Here is a 26,131-nt window from a genome sequence, read left to right as displayed (position 1 = left end):
CACATCACTGAGCGCAGAAGCACTGCACACTGCTATCCCTGTCACATTACTGAGTGCAGAACCACTGCACACTGCTATCCCTGTCACATTACTGAGCGCAGAACCACTGCACACTGCTATCCCTGTCACATTACTGAGTGCAGAACCACTGCACACTGCTATCCCTGTCACATCGCTGAGTGCAGAACCACTGCACACTGCTATCCCTGTCACATCACTGAGTGCAGAACCACTGCACACTGCTATCCCTGTCACATTACTGAGTGCAGAACCACTGCACACTACTATCCCTGTCACATCACTGAGTGCAGAACCACTGCACACTACTATCCCTGTCACATCACTGAGTGCAGAACCACTGCACACTGCTATCCCTGTCACATTACTGAGTGCAGAACCACTGCACACTGCTATCCCTGTCACATTACTGAGTGCAGAACCACTGCACACTACTATCCCTGTCACATCACTGAGTGCAGAACCACTGCACACTGCTATCCCTGTCACATTACTGAGTGCAGAACCACTGCACACTGCTATCCCTGTCCCATTACTGAGCGCAGAACCACTGCACACTGCTATCCCTGTCACATCACTGAGTGCAGAACCACTGCACACTGCTATCCCTGTCACATTACTGAGCGCAGAACCACTGCATACTGTTATCCCTGTCACATTACTGAGTGCAGAAGCACTGCACACTGCTATCCCTGTCACATCACTGAGTGCAGAACCACTGCACACTGCTATCCCTGTCACATCACTGAGTGCAGAACCACTGCACACTGCTATCCCTGTCACATCACTGAGTGCAGAACCACTGCACACTGCTATCCATGTCACATCACTGAGTGCAGAACCACTGCACACTGCTATCCCTGTCACATTACTGAGTGCAGAACCACTGCACACTGCTATCCCTGTCACACTACTGAGTGCAGAACCACTGCACACTGCTATCCCTGTCACATTACTGAGAGCAGAACCACTGCACACTGCTATCCCTGTCACATTACTGAGCGCAGAACCACTGCACACTGCTATCCCTGTCACATCACTGAGTGCAGAACCACTGCACACTGCTATCCCTGTCACATCACTGAGTGCAGAACCACTGCACACTGCTATCCCTGTCACATTACTGAGTGCAGAACCACTGCACACTGCTATCCCTGTCACATTACTGAGAGCAGAACCACTGCACACTGCTATCCCTGTCACATCACTGAGTGCAGAACCACTGCACACTGCTATCCCTGTCACATTACTGAGTGCAGAACCACTGCACACTGCTATCCCTGTCACACTACTGAGTGCAGAACCACTGCACACTGCTATCCCTGTCACATCACTGAGTGCAGAACCACTGCACACTGCTATCCCTGTCACATCACTGAGCGCAGAACCACTGCACACTGCTATCCCTGTCACATTACTGAGTGCAGAACCACTGCACACTGCTATCCCTGTCACATCACTGAGTGCAGAACCACTGCACACTGCTATCCCTGTCACATTACTGAGCGCAGAACCACTGCACACTGCTATCCCTGTCACATTACTGAGTGCAGAACCACTGCACACTGCTATCCCTGTCACATTGCTGAGTGCAGAACCACTGCACACTGCTATCCCTGTCACATCACTGAGTGCAGAACCACTGCACACTGCTATCCCTGTCACATCACTGAGTGCAGAACCACTGCACACTGCTATCCCTGTCACATCACTGAGCGCAGAACCACTGCACACTGCTATCCCTGTCACATCACTGAACGCAGAACCACTGCACACTGCTATCCCTGTCACATCACTGAGTGCAGAACCACTGCACACTGCTATCCCTGTCACATTACTGAGTGCAGAACCACTGCATACTGTTATCCCTGTCACATTACTGAGTGCAGAACCACTGCACACTGCTATCCCTGTCACATCACTGAGTGCAGAACCACTGCACACTGCTATCCCTGTCACATTACTGAGTGCAGAACCACTGCACACTGCTATCCCTGTCACATTACTGAGCGCAGAACCACTGCACACTGCTATCCCTGTCACATTACTGAGTGCAGAACCACTGCACACTGCTATCCCTGTCACATTACTGAGCGCAGAACCACTGCATACTGTTATCCCTGTCACATTACTGAGTGCAGAACCACTGCACACTGCTATCCCTGTCACATCACTGAGTGCAGAACCACTGCACACTGCTATCCCTGTCACATCACTGAGTGCAGAACCACTGCACACTGCTATCCCTGTCACATTACTGAGAGCAGAACCACTGCACACTGCTATCCCTGTCACATCACTGAGTGCAGAACCACTGCACACTGCTATCCCTGTCACATTACTGAGTGCAGAACCACTGCACACTGCTATCCCTGTCACACTACTGAGTGCAGAACCACTGCACACTGCTATCCCTGTCACATCACTGAGTGCAGAACCACTGCACACTGCTATCCCTGTCACATTACTGAGTGCAGAACCACTGCATACTGTTATCCCTGTCACATTACTGAGTGCAGAACCACTGCACACTGCTATCCCTGTCACATCACTGAGTGCAGAACCACTGCACACTGCTATCCCTGTCACATTACTGAGTGCAGAACCACTGCACACTGCTATCCCTGTCACATTACTGAGCGCAGAACCACTGCACACTGCTATCCCTGTCACATTACTGAGTGCAGAACCACTGCACACTGCTATCCCTGTCACATTACTGAGCGCAGAACCACTGCATACTGTTATCCCTGTCACATTACTGAGTGCAGAACCACTGCACACTGCTATCCCTGTCACATCACTGAGTGCAGAACCACTGCACACTGCTATCCCTGTCACATCACTGAGTGCAGAACCACTGCACACTGCTATCCCTGTCACATTACTGAGAGCAGAACCACTGCACACTGCTATCCCTGTCACATCACTGAGTGCAGAACCACTGCACACTGCTATCCCTGTCACATTACTGAGTGCAGAACCACTGCACACTGCTATCCCTGTCACACTACTGAGTGCAGAACCACTGCACACTGCTATCCCTGTCACATCACTGAGTGCAGAACCACTGCACACTGCTATCCCTGTCACATCACTGAGCGCAGAACCACTGCACACTGCTATCCCTGTCACATTACTGAGTGCAGAACCACTGCACACTGCTATCCCTGTCACATCACTGAGTGCAGAACCACTGCACACTGCTATCCCTGTCACATTACTGAGCGCAGAACCACTGCACACTGCTATCCCTGTCACATTACTGAGTGCAGAACCACTGCACACTGCTATCCCTGTCACATTGCTGAGTGCAGAACCACTGCACACTGCTATCCCTGTCACATCACTGAGTGCAGAACCACTGCGCACTGCTATCCCTGTCACATCACTGAGTGCAGAACCACTGCACACTGCTATCCCTGTCACATCACTGAGCGCAGAACCACTGCACACTGCTATCCCTGTCACATCACTGAGCGCAGAACCACTGCACACTGCTATCCCTGTCACATCACTGAGTGCAGAACCACTGCACACTGCTATCCCTGTCACATTACTGAGTGCAGAACCACTGCATACTGTTATCCCTGTCACATTACTGAGTGCAGAACCACTGCACACTGCTATCCCTGTCACATCACTGAGTGCAGAACCACTGCACACTGCTATCCCTGTCACATTACTGAGTGCAGAACCACTGCACACTGCTATCCCTGTCACATCACTGAGTGCAGAACCACTGCACACTGCTATCCCTGTCACATTACTGAGCGCAGAACCACTGCACACTGCTATCCCTGTCACACTACTGAGTGCAGAACCACTGCACACTGCTATCCCTGTCACATCACTGAGTGCAGAACCACTGCACACTGCTATCCCTGTCACATCACTGAGCGCAGAAGCACTGCACACTGCTATCCCTGTCACATTACTGAGCGCAGAACCACTGCACACTGCTATCCCTGTCACATTACTGAGCGCAGAACCACTGCACACTGCTATCCCTGTCACATTACTGAGTGCAGAACCACTGCACACTGCTATCCCTGTCACATCGCTGAGTGCAGAACCACTGCACACTGCTATCCCTGTCACATCACTGAGTGCAGAACCACTGCACACTGCTATCCCTGTCACATTACTGAGTGCAGAACCACTGCACACTACTATCCCTGTCACATCACTGAGTGCAGAACCACTGCACACTACTATCCCTGTCACATCACTGAGTGCAGAACCACTGCACACTGCTATCCCTGTCACATTACTGAGTGCAGAACCACTGCACACTGCTATCCCTGTCACATTACTGAGTGCAGAACCACTGCACACTACTATCCCTGTCACATCACTGAGTGCAGAACCACTGCACACTGCTATCCCTGTCACATTACTGAGTGCAGAACCACTGCACACTGCTATCCCTGTCCCATTACTGAGCGCAGAACCACTGCACACTGCTATCCCTGTCACATCACTGAGTGCAGAACCACTGCACACTGCTATCCCTGTCACATTACTGAGCGCAGAACCACTGCATACTGTTATCCCTGTCACATTACTGAGTGCAGAAGCACTGCACACTGCTATCCCTGTCACATCACTGAGTGCAGAACCACTGCACACTGCTATCCCTGTCACATCACTGAGTGCAGAACCACTGCACACTGCTATCCCTGTCACATCACTGAGTGCAGAACCACTGCACACTGCTATCCATGTCACATCACTGAGTGCAGAACCACTGCACACTGCTATCCCTGTCACATTACTGAGTGCAGAACCACTGCACACTGCTATCCCTGTCACACTACTGAGTGCAGAACCACTGCACACTGCTATCCCTGTCACATTACTGAGAGCAGAACCACTGCACACTGCTATCCCTGTCACATTACTGAGCGCAGAACCACTGCACACTGCTATCCCTGTCACATCACTGAGTGCAGAACCACTGCACACTGCTATCCCTGTCACATCACTGAGTGCAGAACCACTGCACACTGCTATCCCTGTCACATTACTGAGTGCAGAACCACTGCACACTGCTATCCCTGTCACATTACTGAGAGCAGAACCACTGCACACTGCTATCCCTGTCACATCACTGAGTGCAGAACCACTGCACACTGCTATCCCTGTCACATTACTGAGTGCAGAACCACTGCACACTGCTATCCCTGTCACACTACTGAGTGCAGAACCACTGCACACTGCTATCCCTGTCACATCACTGAGTGCAGAACCACTGCACACTGCTATCCCTGTCACATCACTGAGCGCAGAACCACTGCACACTGCTATCCCTGTCACATTACTGAGTGCAGAACCACTGCACACTGCTATCCCTGTCACATCACTGAGTGCAGAACCACTGCACACTGCTATCCCTGTCACATTACTGAGCGCAGAACCACTGCACACTGCTATCCCTGTCACATTACTGAGTGCAGAACCACTGCACACTGCTATCCCTGTCACATTGCTGAGTGCAGAACCACTGCACACTGCTATCCCTGTCACATCACTGAGTGCAGAACCACTGCACACTGCTATCCCTGTCACATCACTGAGTGCAGAACCACTGCACACTGCTATCCCTGTCACATCACTGAGCGCAGAACCACTGCACACTGCTATCCCTGTCACATCACTGAACGCAGAACCACTGCACACTGCTATCCCTGTCACATCACTGAGTGCAGAACCACTGCACACTGCTATCCCTGTCACATTACTGAGTGCAGAACCACTGCATACTGTTATCCCTGTCACATTACTGAGTGCAGAACCACTGCACACTGCTATCCCTGTCACATCACTGAGTGCAGAACCACTGCACACTGCTATCCCTGTCACATTACTGAGTGCAGAACCACTGCACACTGCTATCCCTGTCACATTACTGAGCGCAGAACCACTGCACACTGCTATCCCTGTCACATTACTGAGTGCAGAACCACTGCACACTGCTATCCCTGTCACATTACTGAGCGCAGAACCACTGCATACTGTTATCCCTGTCACATTACTGAGTGCAGAACCACTGCACACTGCTATCCCTGTCACATCACTGAGTGCAGAACCACTGCACACTGCTATCCCTGTCACATCACTGAGTGCAGAACCACTGCACACTGCTATCCCTGTCACATTACTGAGAGCAGAACCACTGCACACTGCTATCCCTGTCACATCACTGAGTGCAGAACCACTGCACACTGCTATCCCTGTCACATTACTGAGTGCAGAACCACTGCACACTGCTATCCCTGTCACACTACTGAGTGCAGAACCACTGCACACTGCTATCCCTGTCACATCACTGAGTGCAGAACCACTGCACACTGCTATCCCTGTCACATTACTGAGTGCAGAACCACTGCATACTGTTATCCCTGTCACATTACTGAGTGCAGAACCACTGCACACTGCTATCCCTGTCACATCACTGAGTGCAGAACCACTGCACACTGCTATCCCTGTCACATTACTGAGTGCAGAACCACTGCACACTGCTATCCCTGTCACATTACTGAGCGCAGAACCACTGCACACTGCTATCCCTGTCACATTACTGAGTGCAGAACCACTGCACACTGCTATCCCTGTCACATTACTGAGCGCAGAACCACTGCATACTGTTATCCCTGTCACATTACTGAGTGCAGAACCACTGCACACTGCTATCCCTGTCACATCACTGAGTGCAGAACCACTGCACACTGCTATCCCTGTCACATCACTGAGTGCAGAACCACTGCACACTGCTATCCCTGTCACATTACTGAGAGCAGAACCACTGCACACTGCTATCCCTGTCACATCACTGAGTGCAGAACCACTGCACACTGCTATCCCTGTCACATTACTGAGTGCAGAACCACTGCACACTGCTATCCCTGTCACACTACTGAGTGCAGAACCACTGCACACTGCTATCCCTGTCACATCACTGAGTGCAGAACCACTGCACACTGCTATCCCTGTCACATCACTGAGCGCAGAACCACTGCACACTGCTATCCCTGTCACATTACTGAGTGCAGAACCACTGCACACTGCTATCCCTGTCACATCACTGAGTGCAGAACCACTGCACACTGCTATCCCTGTCACATTACTGAGCGCAGAACCACTGCACACTGCTATCCCTGTCACATTACTGAGTGCAGAACCACTGCACACTGCTATCCCTGTCACATTGCTGAGTGCAGAACCACTGCACACTGCTATCCCTGTCACATCACTGAGTGCAGAACCACTGCGCACTGCTATCCCTGTCACATCACTGAGTGCAGAACCACTGCACACTGCTATCCCTGTCACATCACTGAGCGCAGAACCACTGCACACTGCTATCCCTGTCACATCACTGAGCGCAGAACCACTGCACACTGCTATCCCTGTCACATCACTGAGTGCAGAACCACTGCACACTGCTATCCCTGTCACATTACTGAGTGCAGAACCACTGCATACTGTTATCCCTGTCACATTACTGAGTGCAGAACCACTGCACACTGCTATCCCTGTCACATCACTGAGTGCAGAACCACTGCACACTGCTATCCCTGTCACATTACTGAGTGCAGAACCACTGCACACTGCTATCCCTGTCACATCACTGAGTGCAGAACCACTGCACACTGCTATCCCTGTCACATTACTGAGCGCAGAACCACTGCACACTGCTATCCCTGTCACATTACTGAGTGCAGAACCACTGCACACTGCTATCCCTGTCACATCACTGAGTGCAGAACCACTGCACACTGCTATCCCTGTCACATTACTGAGCGCAGAACCACTGCACACTGCTATCCCTGTCACATCACTGAGTGCAGAACCACTGCACACTGCTATCCCTGTCACATTACTGAGCGCAGAACCACTGCACACTGCTATCCCTGTCACATTACTGAGCGCAGAACCACTGCACACTGCTATCCCTGTCACATTACTGAGCGCAGAACCACTGCACACTGCTATCCCTGTCACATTACTGAGCGCAGAACCACTGCACACTGCTATCCCTGTCACATTACTGAGCGCAGAACCACTGCACACTGCTATCCCTGTCACATCACTGAGTGCAGAACCACTGTACACTGCTATCCCTGTCACATCACTGAGTGCAGAACCACTGCACACTGCTATCCCTGTCACATCACTGAGCGCAGAACCACTGCACACTGCTATGCCTGTCTGTGCCTGTGAGATACAATTCTTACTGCTTAGCATCTATTCCTAAACAAAACAACACTGTAACTAAAAAGGACATGATAGGAGAACCGAGGCAACTGTCACCACAGCAAATGACATTCATCAGACAAATGTTTTTCAATGAATGATATAAAGAAAACGTTAAATAATGAGTAAATGGAGATGTAGTTATTATCCCGGCTGACGGGATGCCTGCTCCGGAATCCCAACACCAGTCAGAAACCCTGTGCCGGCATCCTGACTGTAAGTATTGGGGTTAGGGGGAGGATTAGGCACTGGGGGGAGGGTTAGTATTAGGATGAGGGGGAGGGACGTTAGGTTTAGGCACTGGGGGGAGGGTTAGTATTAGGATGAGGGGGAGGGACGTTAGGATTAGGCACTGGGGGGAGGGTTAGTATTAGGATGAGGGGGAGGGACGTTAGGATTAGGCACTGGGGGGAGGGTTAGTATTAGGATGAGGGGGAGGGACGTTAGGATTAGGCACTGGGGGGAGGGTTAGTATTAGGATGAGGGGGAGGGACGTTAGGATTAGGCACGGTGGGGGAGTGTTAGTATTAGGATGAGGGGGGGGGGACGTTAGGATTAGGCACTGGGGGGAGGGTTAGTATTAGGATGAGGGGGAGGGACGTTAGGATTAGGCACTGGGGGGAGGGTTAGTATTAGGATGAGGGGGAGTGACGTTAGGATTAGGCACGGTGGGGGAGTGTTAGTATTAGGATGAGGGGGGGGACGTTAGGATTAGGCACTGGGGGGAGTGTTAGTATTAGGATGAGGGGGAGGGACGTTAGGATTAGGCACGGTGGGGAGGGTCAGTATTAGGATGAGGGGGAGGGATGTTAGGGTTAGGCACGGTGGGGAGGATCAGTATTAGGATGAGGGGGGGGGGACGTTAGGATTAGGCACTGGGGGGAGGGTTAGTATTAGGATGAGGGGGAGGGACGTTAGGTTTAGGCACTGGGGGGAGGGTCAGGCACTGGGGGGGAGTGTTAGTATTAGGATGAGGGAGAGGGACGTTAGGTTTAGGCACTGGGGGGAGGGTCAGGCATTGGGGGGGAGTGTTAGTATTAGGATGAGGGGGAGGGACGTTAGGATTAGGCACGGTGGGGAGGGTCAGTATTAGGATGAGGGGGAGGGACGTTAGGGTTAGGCACTGGGGGTAGGGTTAGGCATTGGGGGGGGAGTGTTAGTATTAGGATGAGGGGGAGGGACGTTAGGTTTAGGCACTGGGGGGAGGGTCAGGCATTGGGGGGGAGTGTTAGTATTAGGATGAGGGGGAGGGACGTTAGGATTAGGCACAGTGGGGAGGGTCAGTATTAGGATGAGGGGGAAAGACGTTAGGGTTAGGCACTGGGGGGGAGTGTTAGTATTAGGATGAGGGGGAGGGACGTTAGGGTTAGGCACTGGGGGGAGGGTTAGGCACTGGGGGGAGTGTTAGTATTAGGATGAGGGGGAGGGACGTTAGGTTAAGGCACTGGGGGGAGGGTCAGGCATTGGGGGGGACTGTTAGTATTAGGATGAGGGGGAGGGACGTTAGGATTAGGCACGGTGGGGAGGGTCAGTATTAGGATGAGGGGGAGGGACGTTAGGGTTAGGCACTGGGGGAGAGTGTTAGTATTAGGATGAGGGGGAGGGACGTTAGGTTTAGGCACTGGGGGGAGGGTCAGGCACTGGTGGGGAGTGTTAGTATTAGGATGAGGGGGAGGGACATTAGGATTAGGCACGGTGGGGAGGGTCAGTATTAGGATGAGGGGGAGGGACGTTAGGGTTAGGCACTGGGGGGGAGTGTTAGTATTAGGATGAGGGGGAGGGACGTTAGGATTAGGCACGGTGGGGAGGGTCAGTATTAGGATGAGGGGGAGGGACGTTAGGGTTAGGCACTGGGGGGAGGGTTAGTATTAGGATGAGGGGGAGGGACGTTAGGTTTAGGCACTGGGGGGAGTGTTAGTATTAGGATGAGGGGGAGGGACGTTAGGGTTAGGCACTGGGGGGGAGTGTTAGTATTAGGATGAGGGGGAGGGACGTTAGGATTAGGCACGGTGGGGAGGGTCAGTATTAGGATGAGGGGGAGGGACGTTAGGTTTAGGCACTGGGGGGAGGGTCAGGCATTGGGGGGGAGTGTTAGTATTAGGATGAGGGGGAGGGACGTTAGGTTTAGGCACTGGGGGGAGGGTCAGGCATTGGGGGGGAGTGTTAGTATTAGGATGAGGGGGAGGGACGTTAGGATTAGGCACGGTGGGGAGGGTCAGTATTAGGATGAGGGGGAGGGACGTTAGGATTAGGCACTGGGGAAGGGTTGGGTTTAGGAATCGGGGAGGAAGGGTTAGTGGTAGGGTAAGGAGAGGATACTTACCTCCTTCTGTCGGTATTGTGACCCTGTCGGAATGCCAACATTGGGATTCTGACTGCCGGGATCCTGAGAACTGGCATCCTGTACCCAACCTAAGACAATATCCCACAGCTCGATAGAAGAGCCCCGGAGGACAGGCACTAACAACCCACTGATCAATAATCACACACACAATGCAATCTAGGCGCAACATTAGCGACCATGATCGCATTGCAGTATTCAATAACAGCGTCCAAATGTATTAAATAGAAGATGCAGAGACATGGGCTCCGAAAGGACCCCATCCCTGCCATGTGCTCGGAGGGCAGTGACCGCATCACGCATATGCGGCGGCCATTGTCGGGGGTAAATCTGATAGCACTGTATCGCCCATAGAAACCTATGGGGGCTGCGGCTGCTGTTGGAAGTGGAGGGACAGCGGCAGATATATCGGAGGTATCTGCTGCGTTATTTCCATATTACATCTAGGAGATACTTAATTTTTGCAGGTATCCCCCGAAAACGGGTGTTACCCGGGAATATGACGCAAATATTTAATTATAGAATAGGCCCCGAAGGGGCTGAATCAGAGTTGGACGCAGTGTCGATGTATGGGGCGCCCATAGCGAGCGGCTGCATTAATAATAGAAAGGTAACATGGAATTGTCGTCATCTTGTATACAACACAAATACATCGCCAAGAAGCAGGAATATTACAGACACATACAGTATATATGTTTATGTTCCGTCACTAGGACACGTATATATAATAAAGGGTATGCTGTCGGGATGCCGACGGTCTAAATGCCAACAGTCAGCATTCCGACTGTCTAATCCAAGCAAGGGTCTAATGACAGGCGTTGAAGTCCTGACGCCTGTCATTTTACCTACGCCGGGAGCATGACACCCGGATCCCGATCGAAGGTGAGCCTGGCATCCGCGCGGGGGGGTGGCGTGTTGGGGTGGTTAGGCGCTCCAAGGGGGGGGGGTTTGGCACCCCCCCCGGGAGGGTTAGGTTTAGGCAGTGGGGAAGGGAGGGTTAGGTTTAGGCACTTAGAGGGGGTTAGGCACTAGGGAGGGAGGTTAGGCACCCCTAAAGTAGGGTTAGGGGGGGTTAGGTTAGTTAGTACTTACCTTTAGCGCAGTCGGGATTTTCACTGGTGACAGACTTCCGGCGTCGGGATTTGAACCGCTGGACGTGCGTCCGGCGGTAAATCATGCCGATCCCTAATAGATCTGTCCCACAGTGTCCCATTAGATCTGTCCTGTAGTGTCCCATTAGATCTGTCCCACAGTGTCCCATTAGATGTGTCCTGCAGTGTCCCATTATATCTGTCCTGCAGTGTCCCATTATATCTGTCCCGCAGTGTCCCATTATATCTGTCCCGCAGTGTCCCATTATATCTGTCCTGCAGTGTCCCATTATATCTGTCCTGCAATGTCCCATTAGATCTGTCCTGCAGTGTCCCATTATATCTGTCCTGCAGTGTCCCATTATATCTGTCCTGCAATGTCCCATTATATCTGTCCCGCAGTGTCCCATTAGATCTGTCCCGCAGTGTCCCATTAGATCTGTCCTGCATTGTCCCATAATATCTGTCCTGCAGTGTACCATTATATCTGTCCTGCAGTGTCCCATTATATCTGTCCTGCAGTGTCTCATTATATCTGTCCTGCAATGTCCCATTATATCTGTCCTGCAGTGTCCCACTATATGTGTCCTGCAGTGTCCCATTATATCTGCAATGTCGTCACAGGTAGAGGTACAGAGATGTACGATAAAACAAGAGATATGGTAAGAACTTACCTTTGTTATCTATATTTCTACGAAGTCCATAGGGTCCACAGGGTTGACCTTGGGGTATAGGTTTTGGGAACCAAATCCGGGCACCATGCAGTTAAAGCTTTCAGCTCCCAGGATGCACTGGGTCCACTCTCCCTATAACCCCTCCCCCCAGCCAGAGGCACCACAGTTTGTAAGTAGCCAAAGGCCGGAGGAGGAGAGAAAAATAGAGAGAAAACTGGAACACTCAAGAACCATACTCACAGAAAAGGAGACGGGAAACCGGTGACCAGTAACACAGCCCATATGAAGCCAGGTGCATCAGGGCGGGCGCCCTGTGGACCCTATGGACTTCGTAGAAACAGAGATAACAAAGGTAAGTTCTTACCATATCTCTTGTTTTCTACTTCAGGGTCCATAGGGGGTCCACAGTGTTGACCTTGGGGATGTCCCAAAGCAGTTCAACCAAGGGTGGGGACACTCCTGTGCTGAGAGGAGAATCCGTCTCCCAAAAGGAAGCATCCTGAGAGGCAAAGGAAAACCAATGCCTACAACCTTAAAAAGGTGTGGACAGAAGACCACGTGGCCACCTAGTAAGGCAGAACAGCCGAAGCTCCACAGCGAGCCGCCCACAAGGGATACACGGCCCAAGAAAAACAAACATCAACAACAGAAAGGCCCACCCATGGGTAAGCCCCTGAGGAAGACATACGAAGCCATCCAGCCAACATCTGATTATAGGCCGGCCATCCCTTCCTGTGAAAACCAGAAATCTTAGACCACAAATAAGGAGTCCGATTTCCCTAAGGAACTTGAACGGATCACATAAATCTAAAGAGGCTGGACCGCAGTCAATGAGGCCACACCAGCCGAGAGGACTGGAGACTGAATGGCCGTACCCTAAGCTCCTGAATAATATGGAGCCTAAAAACCACTTTAGGAAGAAACACAGGGCGAGTGCAACTCATACCCTGACATCCAGAAGAGGGAGCCACCTGAGAACTCTCCCAATTCCGACACTCACCTGGCAGATATAAACGCCATAAGAGAGAGAGAGAGCCTAAGCAATAGACCATGTAATGGCTATCACACCCAATGGTTCCATTGACTGTCCCCGGAGGGAACGAAGAACCACTACTAACTCCCCAGGAGCCCCTAGGGGGAAGAAATGGCGGCATAATCCAGAAAACACTCTGAAAGATGAACTGGATACCGGAGTGGAGCAATTCCACACCTTAACCATACTGACAGTGTAGAGATCCGCACTGTCAGGAAGGCTTGGCGGAGGGTGAGACCCAAGCCAGCTGGAAGGAATGCCAGAATATCTGGAAATCCTGAACGCCGGAGGATCGTAGCGACAGGTACGATACCATAAGAATTAAGCCTGCCACAGTCTGTAGAAGGTCCCAGCAAAAGCTGATCTATGTGCTCTGATGATAAAGCCAGGGAAGCCGAAGGACCCCCGTAGGGACGTAGTCAAAGACAAACGATCCAGGTCCAGGGCAACACAAGGACCCCGAGACAACAGGTCCGGATAGTGAAGCATCAGGAATGGAGTATCGGAGGGGAAATTCCAAAAATCCAAGTGTCCCTGACATCTGGGGCAATCAGGAGCCACCAGCAGGAAAGAATCTCTGTCTCAAATGAAGCTTCCGAAGACCTTGAGGAAGAAAGGAGACCAGAGGACCCAGGTACACAAAGTGGAAGGACCACTTCACCGACAAAGTCACTGAAGGTAGCTTCAAAAAACCCCTAGTGCTGGACTGTAACACAGGTAGTGTGTGATAAAGTCAGAAGGTCACGATGATCACCTCAGGGAGGCCCCCTCTGCTCACCAGGAGACGAAACGTCTCTTGGAGAAGAGACTAGTCCCCGGGATGCACCGCGTGACGGCTGAGGAAGCCCGCTTCACAATGGAGAGCTCCTAGACTGAAAGTCACCATCGACAGCATGCCCCCTTTGGTGCGAGACCCCGAGCGACGTATTTCTCGTCGCTCGCCGGGTCTCGCGCATGCTCCCTCCGTCGTGCGCATGCGCATTCTCACAACATCGACCCGCTTGTGAGCGAACTTTGCTCGTGAGCGGGTCTGAATGACCCCCTCAGAACCACCCTAAGTACAGCTGTATTAGGGCAGATTGTAAAGAAAAGGGATAGATATACACTGACAGGTGAGAATAAAGAACAGACAGTCAGCACTAGCATAAGCCACATACAATGCAGATATAGATATATATATATATATATATATATATACATAAACATGTCATATAATATACTGCACTATGTCACTGCATTCAACTGCCCAGATTCAGTGTCTGGGAAGGCTACAGCGCTGTGTACACTGACCTGATGGTGAGGTACGCAGGGGGACTGGACTCACTGCCATCTCCGGAGCTCTGCTGCTGCACCACAGAGAAAATGGCCGCTGGAGACCTCAGAAGCAGCGCGGCCCGCGGAGGAATGCAGCTCAGTGACGCCAGTCTATAATACTGAAAGGCGCGCTGAGCTGAGGGGAGGAGCCGCTACAACAGGGAAGGCTTTCTCTCCTGGCCGGCTATTAACCCCCCGGGACGCCGGCTCCCAGCGCCGATCGCTAAGTCCCTGGTGGTCTACTGGACACACGGGGCATGGGGTGGGCCTGCCGCTACTGCCGGCGCCTCCGGTCTGTCCCCAGAGACCGGAGGCACAGGACTGCATATTAAATGCATATTAAATGACATTACCTGCTCCCCATGGATCCGGCAGCAGTCCTGGGCGACCGCAGAGTCCGGCTACGTACAGACTCTGGGGTCCCGCTGAGATCCCCAGATCTGTACTGGCGTCTCAGCGCCGGCGGGGTGACGGAGCGGCAGCTTAGACGTCCTATGGACAGTCCGACGCTGCCGCTCTAAAAGTCCAAAGTAAAAATAAAAACTTTGTTCTTAGAAAAAAATAAAGCTATGGGGCTGCTAATCAGCCCCCCCTGCGCTAACGGTGACCTGACTCCGACCGGGCACCAACTTAAACTGAGGTGCCTCTGGCTGGGGGGCGGTGTTATAGGGAGAGTGGACCCAGTGCATCCTGGGAGCTGAAAGCTTTAACTGCGTGGTGCCCGGATTTTGTTCCCCAACCTATACCCCCCAAGGTCAACCCTGTGGACCCCCTATGGACCCTGAAGTAAAAATAGGTTATTAGAGATCCTAGGATTCTGAGGGAGGGAATAATATATATTAATACACTGTAACACACAATTCAGTTAGGTAAGGGGTACAACCAATATGTAGGGGGGGCGGGGGCCGGATCTGCACAGAGACGTTACATACTGTAAATAGAGCACAGAGTCGTTCCAGCTTCTCTGGGTTCCTGGGGCCTCCGTTTTTGTTGAGTCGCACCATGAACCTCTCACTGGGCAGAGGATAAAGAGGCAGATTAGTGTAATGGTGTGGTGGGCCGATGAGAGAGAAATACAGGGGGGGGGGGGACACACAGGTAACAGAAGGAGGTAAGATTAGAGATATACAGGTGACAGAGGGAGATAAGATTAGAGACAGACAGGTGACAGAGGGAGGTAAGATTAGAGACACACAGGTGACAGAGGGAGGTAAGATTAGAGACATACAGGTGACAGAAGGAGGTAAGATTAGAGGTATACAGGTGACAGAAGGAGGTAAGATTAGAGACATACAGGTGACAGAAGGAGGTAAGATTAGAGACATACAGGTGACAGAGGGAGGTAAGATTAGAGACATACAGGTGACAGAGGGAGGTAAGATTAGAGACATACAGGTGACAGAAGGAGGTAAGATTAGAGGCATACAGGTGACAGAAGGAGGTAAGATTAGAGACATACAGGTGACAGAAGGAGGTAAGATTAGAGACATACAGGTGACAAAAGGAGGTAAGATTAAAGACATACAGGTGACAGAAGGAGGTAAAGAAAGAGATGCACAGGTGAAGCATTAAGGTTAGAGACATACAGGTGACAGAATGAGGTAAAGGAAGAGATGCACAGGTGAAACATTAAGGTTAGAGACGTACAGGTGACAGAAGGAGGTAAAGGAAGAGATGCACAGGTGAAGTATTAAGCTTAGAGACGTACAGGTGACAGAAGGATGTAAAGGAAGAGATGCTCAGGTGAAGCAATAAGGTTAGAGACGTACAGGTGACTGAATGAGGTAAAGGAAGAGATGCACAGGTGAAACATTAAGGTTAGAGACACACAGGAGACAGAAGGAGGTAAAGGAAGAGATGCACAGGTGAAACATTAAGGTTAGAGACACACAGGAGACAGAAGGAGGTAAAGGAAGAGATGCACAGGTGAAACATTAAGGTTAGAGACGTACAGGTGACTGAATGAGGTAAAGGAAGAGATGCACAGGTGAAGCATTAAGGTTAGAGACGTACAGGTGACTGAATGAGGTAAAGGAAGAGATGCACAGGTGAAACATTAAGGTTAGAGATACACAGGAGACAGAAGGAGGTAAAGGAAGAGATGCACAGGTGAAACATTAAGGTTAGAGACGTACAGGTGACAGAAGGAGGTAAAGGAAGAGATGCACAGGTGAAGCATTAAGGTTAGAGACGTACAGGTGACTGAATGAGGTAAAGGAAGAGATGCACAGGTGAAACATTAAGGTTAGAGACACACAGGAGACAGAAGGAGGTAAAGGAAGAGATGCACAGGTGAAACATTAAGGTTAGAGACGTACAGGTGACTGAATGAGGTAAAGGAAGAGATGCACAGGTGAAGCATTAAGGTTAGAGACACACAGGTGACTGAATGAGGTAAAGGAAGAGATGCACAGGTGAAACATTAAGGTTAGAGACGTACAGGAGACAGAAGGATGTAAAGGAAGAGATGCACAGGTGAAACATTAAGGTTAGAGACGTACAGGTGACTGAATGAGGTAAAGGAAGAGATGCACAGGTGAAGCATTAAGGTTAGAGACACACAGGTGACTGAATGAGGTAAAGGAAGAGATGCACAGGTGTAGCATTAAGGTTAGAGACGTACAGGTGACTGAATGAGATAAAGGAAGAGATGCACAGGTGAAGCATTAAGGTTAGAGACGTACAGGTGACTGAATGAGGTAAAGGAAGAGATGCACAGGTGAAGCATTAAGGGTAGAGACGTACAGGTGACAGAAGGAGGTAAAGGAAGAGATGCACAGGTGAAGCATTAAGGTTAGAGACGTACAGGTGACAGAAGGAGGTAAAGGAAGAGATGCACAGGTGAAGCATTTAAGTTAGAGACACACAGGTGACAGAAGGAGGTAAAGGAAGAGATGCACAGGTGAAGTATTAAGGTTAGAGACGTACAGGTGACAGAAGGATGTAAAGGAAGAGATGCACAGGTGGAGCATTAAGGTTAGAGACGTACAGGTGACAGAATGAGGTAAAGGAAGAGATGCACAGGTGAAGCATTAAGGTTAGAGACGTACAGGTGACAGAAGGAGGTAAAGGAAGAGATGCACAGGTGGAGCATTAAGGTTAGAGACGTACAGGTGACAGAAGGAGGTAAAGGAAGAGATGCACAGGTGAAGTATTAAGGTTAGAGACGTACAGGTGACAGAAGGATGTAAAGGAAGAGATGCACAGGTGAAGCATTAAGGTTAGAGACACAGGTGACAGAAGGATGTAAAGGAAGAGATGCACAGGTGGAGCATTAAGGTTAGAGACACACAGGTGACAGAAGGATGTAAAGGAAGAGATGCACAGGTGGAGCATTAAGGTTAGAGACACACAGGTGACAGAAGGATGTAAAGGAAGAGATGCACAGGTGGAGCATTAAGGTTAGAGACGTACAGGTGACAGGAAGCGGTAGGAGGACAATAGTTACAGTGAGAGTCACCTGATCTGACGCGTCTCCCTCATGTCATACAGTGAGAAGAACAGATCCACATCCTCTCCTATGTTGCTGTGCGTGAAACTCTTCAGATTGAGTAGCAGGTGGTGGGGGACAGGTGCCCGTGGCTCCTTGTGACGCTGCCTCAGGGTGTCTGCCTGTGATGGCAAATTAGGTCGCTTGTCACCAATCTGTGACCGCCACAACTGTAGATAAATCACTGCTGTGCCCCAGATCCCTGACTGTCTCTGCCACAACTGTATGATCTCCCCCCAACCCACCCAATCACTGCTGTGCCCCAGATCCCTGGCTATCTCTGCCACAACTGTAGATCCCCCCAACCCACCCATTCACTGCTGTGCCCCATATCCCTGACTGTCTCTGCCACAACTGTATGATCTCCCCCCAACCCACCCAATCACTGCTGTGCCCCAGATCCCTGACTGTCTCTGCCACAACTGTATGATCTCCCCCCAACCCACCCAATCACTGCTGTGCCCCAGATCCCTGGCTGTCTCTGCCACAACTGTATGATCTCCCCCCAACCCACTCAATCACTGCTGTGCCCCAGATCCCTGGCTGTCTCTGCCACAACTGTATGATCTCCCCCCAACCCACCCAATCACTGCTGTGCCCCATATCCCTGACTGTCTCTGCCACAACTGTAGATCCCCCCAACCCACCCATTCACTGCTGTGCCCCATATCCCTGACTGTCTCTGCCACAACTGTATGATCTCCCCCCAACCCACCCAATCACTGCTGTGCCCCATATCCCTGACTGTCTCTGCCACAACTGTATGATCTCCCCCCAACCCACCCAATCACTGCTGTGCCCCATATCCCTGACTGTCTCTGCCACAACTGTAGATCCCCCCAACCCACTCAATCACTGCTGTGCCCCATATCCCTGACTCTCTGCCACAACTGTAGATCCCCCCAACTCAGCCAATCACTGCTGTGCCCCATATCCCTGACTGTCTCTGCCACAACTGTATGATCTCCCCCCAACTCAGCCAAACACTGCTGTGCCCCATATCCCTGACTGTCTCTGCCACAACTGTAGATCCCCCCAACACCCACAATCACTGCTGTGCCCCATATCCCTGACTGTCTCTGCCACAACTGTAGATCCCCCTCAACAAACCCAATCACTGTTGTGCCCCATATCCCTGACTGTCTCTGCCACAACTGTAGATCCCCCCAACCCACCCAATCACTGCTGTGCCCCATATCCCTGACTGTCTCTGCCACAACTGTAGATCCCCCCAACCCACCCAATCACTGCTGTGCCCCATATCCCTGACTGTCTCTGCCACAACTGTAGATCCCCCCAACCCACCCAATCACTGCTGTGCCCCATATCCCTGACTGTCTCTGCCACAACTGTAGATCCCCCCAACCCACCCAATCACTGCTGTGCCCCATATCCCTGACTGTCTCTGCCACAACTGTAGATCCCCCAACCCACCCAATCACTGCTGTGCCCCATATCCCTGACTGTCTCTGCCACAACTGTAGATCCCCCTCAACAAACCCAATCACTGCTGTGCCCCATATCCCTGACTGTCTCTGCCACAAATGTAGATCCCCCCAACCCACACAATCACTGCTGTGCCCCATATCCCTGACTGTCTCTGCCACAACTGTATGATCTCCCCCCAACCCACCCAATCACTGCTGTGCCCCAGATGCCTCATTCTCTCTGCCACATCTGTAGACTCCTCCGCTCACCTCTCAGTCACTGCTGTGCCCATATCCCTGACTGTCTCTGCCACAACTGTAGATCCCCCTCAACAAACCGAATCACTGCTGTGCCCCATATCCCTGACTGTCTCTGCCACAACTGTAGATCCCCCCAACCCACCCAATCACTGCTGTGCCCCATATCCCTGACTGTCTCTGCCACAACTGTAGATCCCCCCAACCCACCCAATCACTGCTGTGCCCCATATCCCTGACTGTCTCTGCCACAACTGTAGATCCCCCCAACCCACACAATCACTGCTGTGCCCCATATCCCTGACTGTCTCTGCCACAACTGTAGATCCCCCTCAACAAACCCAATCACTGCTGTGCCCCATATCCCTGACTGTCTCTGCCACAAATGTAGATCCCCCAACCCACACAATCACTGCTGTGCCCCATATCCCTGACTGTCTCTGCCACAACTGTATGATCTCCCCCCAACCCACCCAATCACTGCTGTGCCCCAGATGCCTCATTCTCTCTGCCACATCTGTAGACTCCTCCGCTCACCTCTCAGTCACTGCTGTGCCCCAGATGCCTCATTCTCTCTGCCACATCTGTAGATTCCTCCGCTCACCTCTCAGTCACTGCTGTGCCCCAGATGCCTCACTCTCTCTGCCACATCTGTAGACTCCTCCCCTCACCTCTCAGTCACTGCTGTGCCCCAGATGCCTCACTCTCTCTGCCACATCTGTAGACTCCTCCCCTCACCTCTCAGTCACTGCTGTGCCCCAGATGCCTCACTCTCTGTCACATCTGTAGATTCCTCCCCTCACCTCTCAGTCACTGCTGTGCCCCAGATGCCTCACTCTCTGTCACATCTGTAGACTCCTCCCCTCACCTCTCAGTCACTGCTGTGCCCCAGATGCCTCATTCTGTCACATCTGTAGGCTCCTCCCCTCACCTCTCAGTCACTGCTGTGCCCCAGATGCCTCACTCTCTCTGCCACATCTGTAGACTCCTCCCCTCACCTCTCAGTCACTGCTGTGCCCCAGATGTCTCATTCTCTGTCACATCTGTAGACTCCTCCCCTCACCTCTCAGTCACTGCTGTTCCCCAGATGCCTCATTCTCTGTCACATCTGTAGACTCCTCCCCTCACCTCTCAGTCACTGCTGTGCCCCAGATGCCTCATTCTCTATCACATCTGTAGACTCCTCCACTCACCTCTCAGTCACTGCTGTTCCCCAGATGCCTCATTCTCTGTCACATCTGTAGACTCCTCCCCTCACCTCTCAGTCACTGCTGTGCCCCAGATGCCTCACTCTCTCTGCCACATCTGTAGACTCCTTCACTCACCTCTCAGTCACTGCTGTGCCCCAGATGCCTCACTCTGTCACATCTGTAGACTCCTCCCCTCACCTCTGTCACTGCTGTGCCCCAGATGCCTCACTCTCTCTGCCACATCTGTAGACTACTCCCCTCACCTCTCAGTCACTGCTGTGCCCCAGATGCCTCATTCTCTGTCACATCTGTAAACTCCTCCACTCACCTCTGTCACTGCTGTGCCCCAGATGCCTCACTCTCTGTCACATCTGTAGATTCCCGGGGATGCCTCACTCTCTCTGCCACATCTGTAGACTCCTACCCTCACCTCTGTCACTGCTGTGCCCCAGATGCCTCATTCTCTGTCACATCTGTAGACTCCTCCCCTCACCTATCAGTCACTGCTGTGCCCCAGATGCCTCATTCTCTGTCACATCTGTAGACTCCTCCACTCACCTCTCAGTCACTGCTGTGCCCCAGATGCCTCACTCTGTCACATCTGTAGACTCCTCCCCTCACCTCTCAGTCACTGCTGTGCCCCAGATGCCTCACTCTCTCTGCCACATCTGTAGATTCCTCCCCTCACCTCTCAGTCACTGCTGTGCCCCAGATGCCTCACTCTCTGTCACATCTGTAAACTCCTCCACTCACCTCTGTCACTGCTGTGCCCCAGATGCCTCACTCTCTGTCACATCTGTAGATTCCCGGGGATGCCTCACTCTCTCTGCCACATCTGTAGACTCCTACCCTCACCTCTGTCACTGCTGTGCCCCAGATGCCTCATTCTCTGTCACATCTGTAGACTCCTCCCCTCACCTATCAGTCACTGCTGTGCCCCAGATGCCTCATTCTCTGTCACATCTGTAGACTCCTCCACTCACCTCTCAGTCACTGCTGTGCCCCAGATGCCTCACTCTGTCACATCTGTAGACTCCTCCCCTCACCTCTCAGTCACTGCTGTGCCCCAGATGCCTCACTCTCTCTGCCACATCTGTAGATTCCTCCCCTCACCTCTCAGTCACTGCTGTGCCCCAGATGCCTCACTCTCTGTCACATCTGTAGACTCCTCCCCTCACCTCTCAGTCACTGCTGTGCCCCAGATGCCTCATTCTGTCACATCTGTAGGCTCCTCCCCTCACCTCTCAGTCACTGCTGTGCCCCAGATGCCTCACTCTCTCTGCCACATCTGTAGACTCCTCCCCTCACCTCTCAGTCACTGCTGTGCCCCAGATGCCTCATTCTCTGTCACATCTGTAGACTCCTCCCCTCACCTCTCAGTCACTGCTGTTCCCCAGATGCCTCATTCTCTGTCACATCTGTAGACTCCTCCCCTCACCTCTCAGTCACTGCTGTGCCCCAGATGCCTCATTCTCTATCACATCTGTAGACTCCTCCCCTCACCTCTCAGTCACTGCTGTGCCCCAGATGCCTCACTCTCTCTGCCACATCTGTAGACTCCTTCACTCACCTCTCAGTCACTGCTGTGCCCCAGATGCCTCACTCTCTCTGTCACATCTGTAGACTCCTCCCCTGACCTCTCAGTAACTGCTGTGCCCCAGATGCCTCACTCTGTCACATCTGTAGACTCCTCCCCTCACCTCTCAGTCACTGCTGTGCCCCAGATGCCTCACTCTCTCTGCCACATCTGTAGACTCCTCCCCTCACCTCTCAGTCACTGCTGTGCCCCAGATGCCTCATTCTCTGTCACATCTGTAGACTCCTCCCCTCACCTCTGTCACTGCTGTGCCCCAGATGCCTCATTCTCTGTCACATCTGTAGACTCCTCCCCTCACCTCTCAGTCACTGCTGTGCCCCAGATGCCTCACTCTCTCTGCCACATCTGTAGACTCCTACCCTCACCTCTCAGTCACTGTTGTGCCCCAGATGCCTCATTCTCTCTGCCACGTTGCTGCTGTGCCCCAGATGCCTCACTCTCTGCCACATCTGTAGACTCCTCCGCTCACCTCTCAGTCACTGCTGTGCCCCAGATGCCTCACTCTCTCTGCCACGTTGCTGCTGTGCCCCAGATGCCTCACTCTCTGCCACATCTGTAGACTCCTCCGCTCACCTCTCAGTCACTGCTGTGCCCCAGATGCCTCACTCTCTGTCACATCTGTAGACTCCTCCCCTCACCTCAGTCACTGCTGTGCCCCAGATGCCTCACTCTCTGTCACATCTGTAGACTCCTCCTCTCACCTCTCAGTCACTGCTGTGCCCCAGATGCCTCACTCTCTGTCACATCTGTAGATTCCCGGGGATGCCTCACTCTCTCTGCCACATCTGTAGACTCCTACCCTCACCTCTGTCACTGCTGTGCCCCAGATGCCTCATTCTCTGTCACATCTGTAGACTCCTCCCCTCACCTCTCAGTTACTGCTGTGCCCCAGATGCCTCACTCTCTCTGCCACATCTGTAGACTCCTACCCTCACCTCTCAGTCACTGCTGTGCCCCAGATGCCTCACTCTCTCTGCCACATCTGTAGACTTCTACCCTCAACTCTCAGTCACTGCTGTGCCCCAGATGCCTCATTCTCTGTCACATCTGTAGACTCCTCCGCTCACCTCTCAGTCACTGCTGTGCCCCAGATGCCTCATTCTCTGTCACATCTGTAGACTCCTCCGCTCACCTCTCAGTCACTGCTGTGCCCCAGATCCCTCACTGTCTCTGCCACGTCTGTAGATTCCCCCTCATCTCTGCCACTGCTGTTCCCCCATATTCCGCAATCCCCAGGGGTGCCTATTCTGCAATGGTTACCACTCCCCAGGGGCATCAAGAAGTGTTGGTATACAACATTGTTATAATTATATTTGTGGCACAATCCCTGACACCTTTCCCCTTTAAGTCTTAATCGTCTATATTCCTTGCCAGTCAGTCGCTCAGTAGACTTTACTTCCTCTCACCCACTTTACAAGCACTTGCCGTCGCCCCTCACCTGGTTCGTGCTCTGCTGCACAGTGTGGCGACTTGACAGATGCTGCAGAGAAAATTATAGAGTGTCAGAGCCCTCACACGCTGCATCCCAGTGTCATCGCTGGCGGAGAAAGAGGGGAGACTGGGCGCACGCAGCTCAGGGGCCAATATCACAGACGGTGCCAACCAGTACCAAGAAAATTGGCATCTACAGAGAACGCTGCCATGCAATTCTGATATCACAATGTAACGATGGGACGTAGAGAAAGAATGCAAATTATTCTTATACACTCTAATAGAAAATGATATAATTGTGACATTGTGCAGATTAAAAGGGAAACTACGCAATAAATGAATACAAAATCATCTACATATAGTCTATGCAAAAATATAACAGACAGGGTGCTATTAGGCCTCCCAACCAATCAGAGCCTGTCTGCCCAGGGGCTGGGTTATCAGAAGAGGAAATCTGTGGAGCTACAAGGCCCAGCATGCCCTGCTTAGGTTGCCTACCTCTGCTGATGGGCGATATGACTAACACGAACACCTGACTCACCATCTTGTACAAGTCAGAGGCACTGATCTGGTCGGAATCTACAGCCTCAAATTCCTTCCGGGGAACTAGATCCAAACCGAGGTGCCTGAAAATAGAGGAAGCGGGGTAGAATGTAATGAGGAACCTGTGCTCATATGCATACCCTGCTGCGGTCACATGTTAGGAAGGAGGAGCCTCTCAAACACAGAGTGCCTGAAAGCGTGGCAGACTTGCGCTAATCAATCATGTAGGTTGGTGGATTCATACAAATGGGCGGGGCCAGTGATTTCAAGGAACTTGAAATGCCTGCGAGCTTTGCGCTGGGACCCGTATCAGATTCCCTCATACCCCATGGGGGTAGATTTAGCAAAGCTTCTAAAACAGACAAGTGGACCAATTAGATTCTGTTTATCATTTATTAGAACACAACAGAGAACTGATAGCTACAAACAATATAATTGGTTAGTATGAGTAACACCACCGCTTTTCATTTTTAGAACACAACAGGTAACTGATAGCTACAATATAATTGGTTAGTATGGGTAACACCACCGCTTTTCATTTTTAGAAAGTTTAGTAAATCTACCCCCATGTCTCATGTAATCTGCCCTTTTCGGCTATTTGGTGCCCCCTACAAATGGCAGATTGTATGGCTCCAGCAGGAGATTCCAGCTTCTGATGTTGGAGTCTGGTTAGGTCCATCTGTAACACAGCAGACACTGCCTGCAAGGTAGCAGCTGCTTCCAGAACTATGCTCACTGTACATGCCCAGCGTTATGCCACCTCTAAAGCACTATCTGCCCACTTCATATTTCTAGTAACTCTGGGTACAAATACAGGGGCTGCAGAGATAATGCCCACTGCAATCAAGGTCACTTTATTCTCTTACAGTGAGACTATTTCCCCATCTACTTTCCCAGTAAAATATCAGTTTTTAAATGTACTCCTGAGTCCTCGCTGTGCGGAGACCTGAACAGTGTACGGGGTATAAGGTGTGCACTGTACCTGCTGTCTGCACACTGGAGGTTGCCATATTGTAGTCTGCATCAGTGGCGTAAGTTCATACCAGACGTCCTGAGGCAAGTTATAATTTAGTGCCCCCCCCATCCGTCACAGCCGCTGACACTGTAATGTGGCAATTCGCATGCAGACAGACTATAGATAGACGAAGGGCAGCATCTGATGGTCTGACACAGAGCTCTTCACTAGTGTATGGTGGCTTCTCAGGTGCCGGGAAGGGGTGCCATTTATTGGGCGGCCGGGACAGTACACTCTGGGTACATAGTTACAGCCCTAAGTGGGGAGAATATGTTGTGGACAATGGAGGAGGTGCCCCTTCAGAGCTGGAGCCTGGCGGCAGGCACCTCTGCTGTCTCCCATAGTTCTGCCCCTGGTCTGCATCAATATTCATGAGAATACACCCTAAAAACCTACTGTACAGAGTGAGATCGCTTTTTACTGTACTGACAGCTGTACATTAGTTCAGAC

At 51.6% G+C, this 26,131-nt stretch overlaps 1 protein-coding gene across 1 annotated transcript in view; it reads right to left on the bottom strand.

The window, feature by feature from the left end:
- DOCK3 (dedicator of cytokinesis 3) overlaps nt 1-26,131 on the bottom strand; it is a 394,022-nt gene that overhangs the window by 177,355 nt on the left and 190,536 nt on the right. Inside the window, exons 7-10 of the mRNA XM_088459078.1 lie at nt 24,665-24,749; nt 24,131-24,172; nt 18,191-18,342; nt 15,663-15,744 (exon numbers count right to left, since the gene is read on the bottom strand). Coding sequence (XP_088315204.1) covers nt 15,663-15,744; nt 18,191-18,342; nt 24,131-24,172; nt 24,665-24,749 — 361 coding nt within the window. The remainder of the gene's footprint in view (nt 1-15,662; nt 15,745-18,190; nt 18,343-24,130; nt 24,173-24,664; nt 24,750-26,131) is intronic.

Source organism: Taudactylus pleione, unplaced genomic scaffold (genome assembly GCF_031769625.1).
Source record: "Taudactylus pleione unplaced genomic scaffold, aTauple2 ptg000893l, whole genome shotgun sequence".
Taxonomy (NCBI): Eukaryota; Metazoa; Chordata; class Amphibia; order Anura; family Myobatrachidae; genus Taudactylus; species Taudactylus pleione.
Note: the sequence above shows the minus strand (reverse complement) of the source record. Positions and strands in the feature narration are given on the sequence as shown.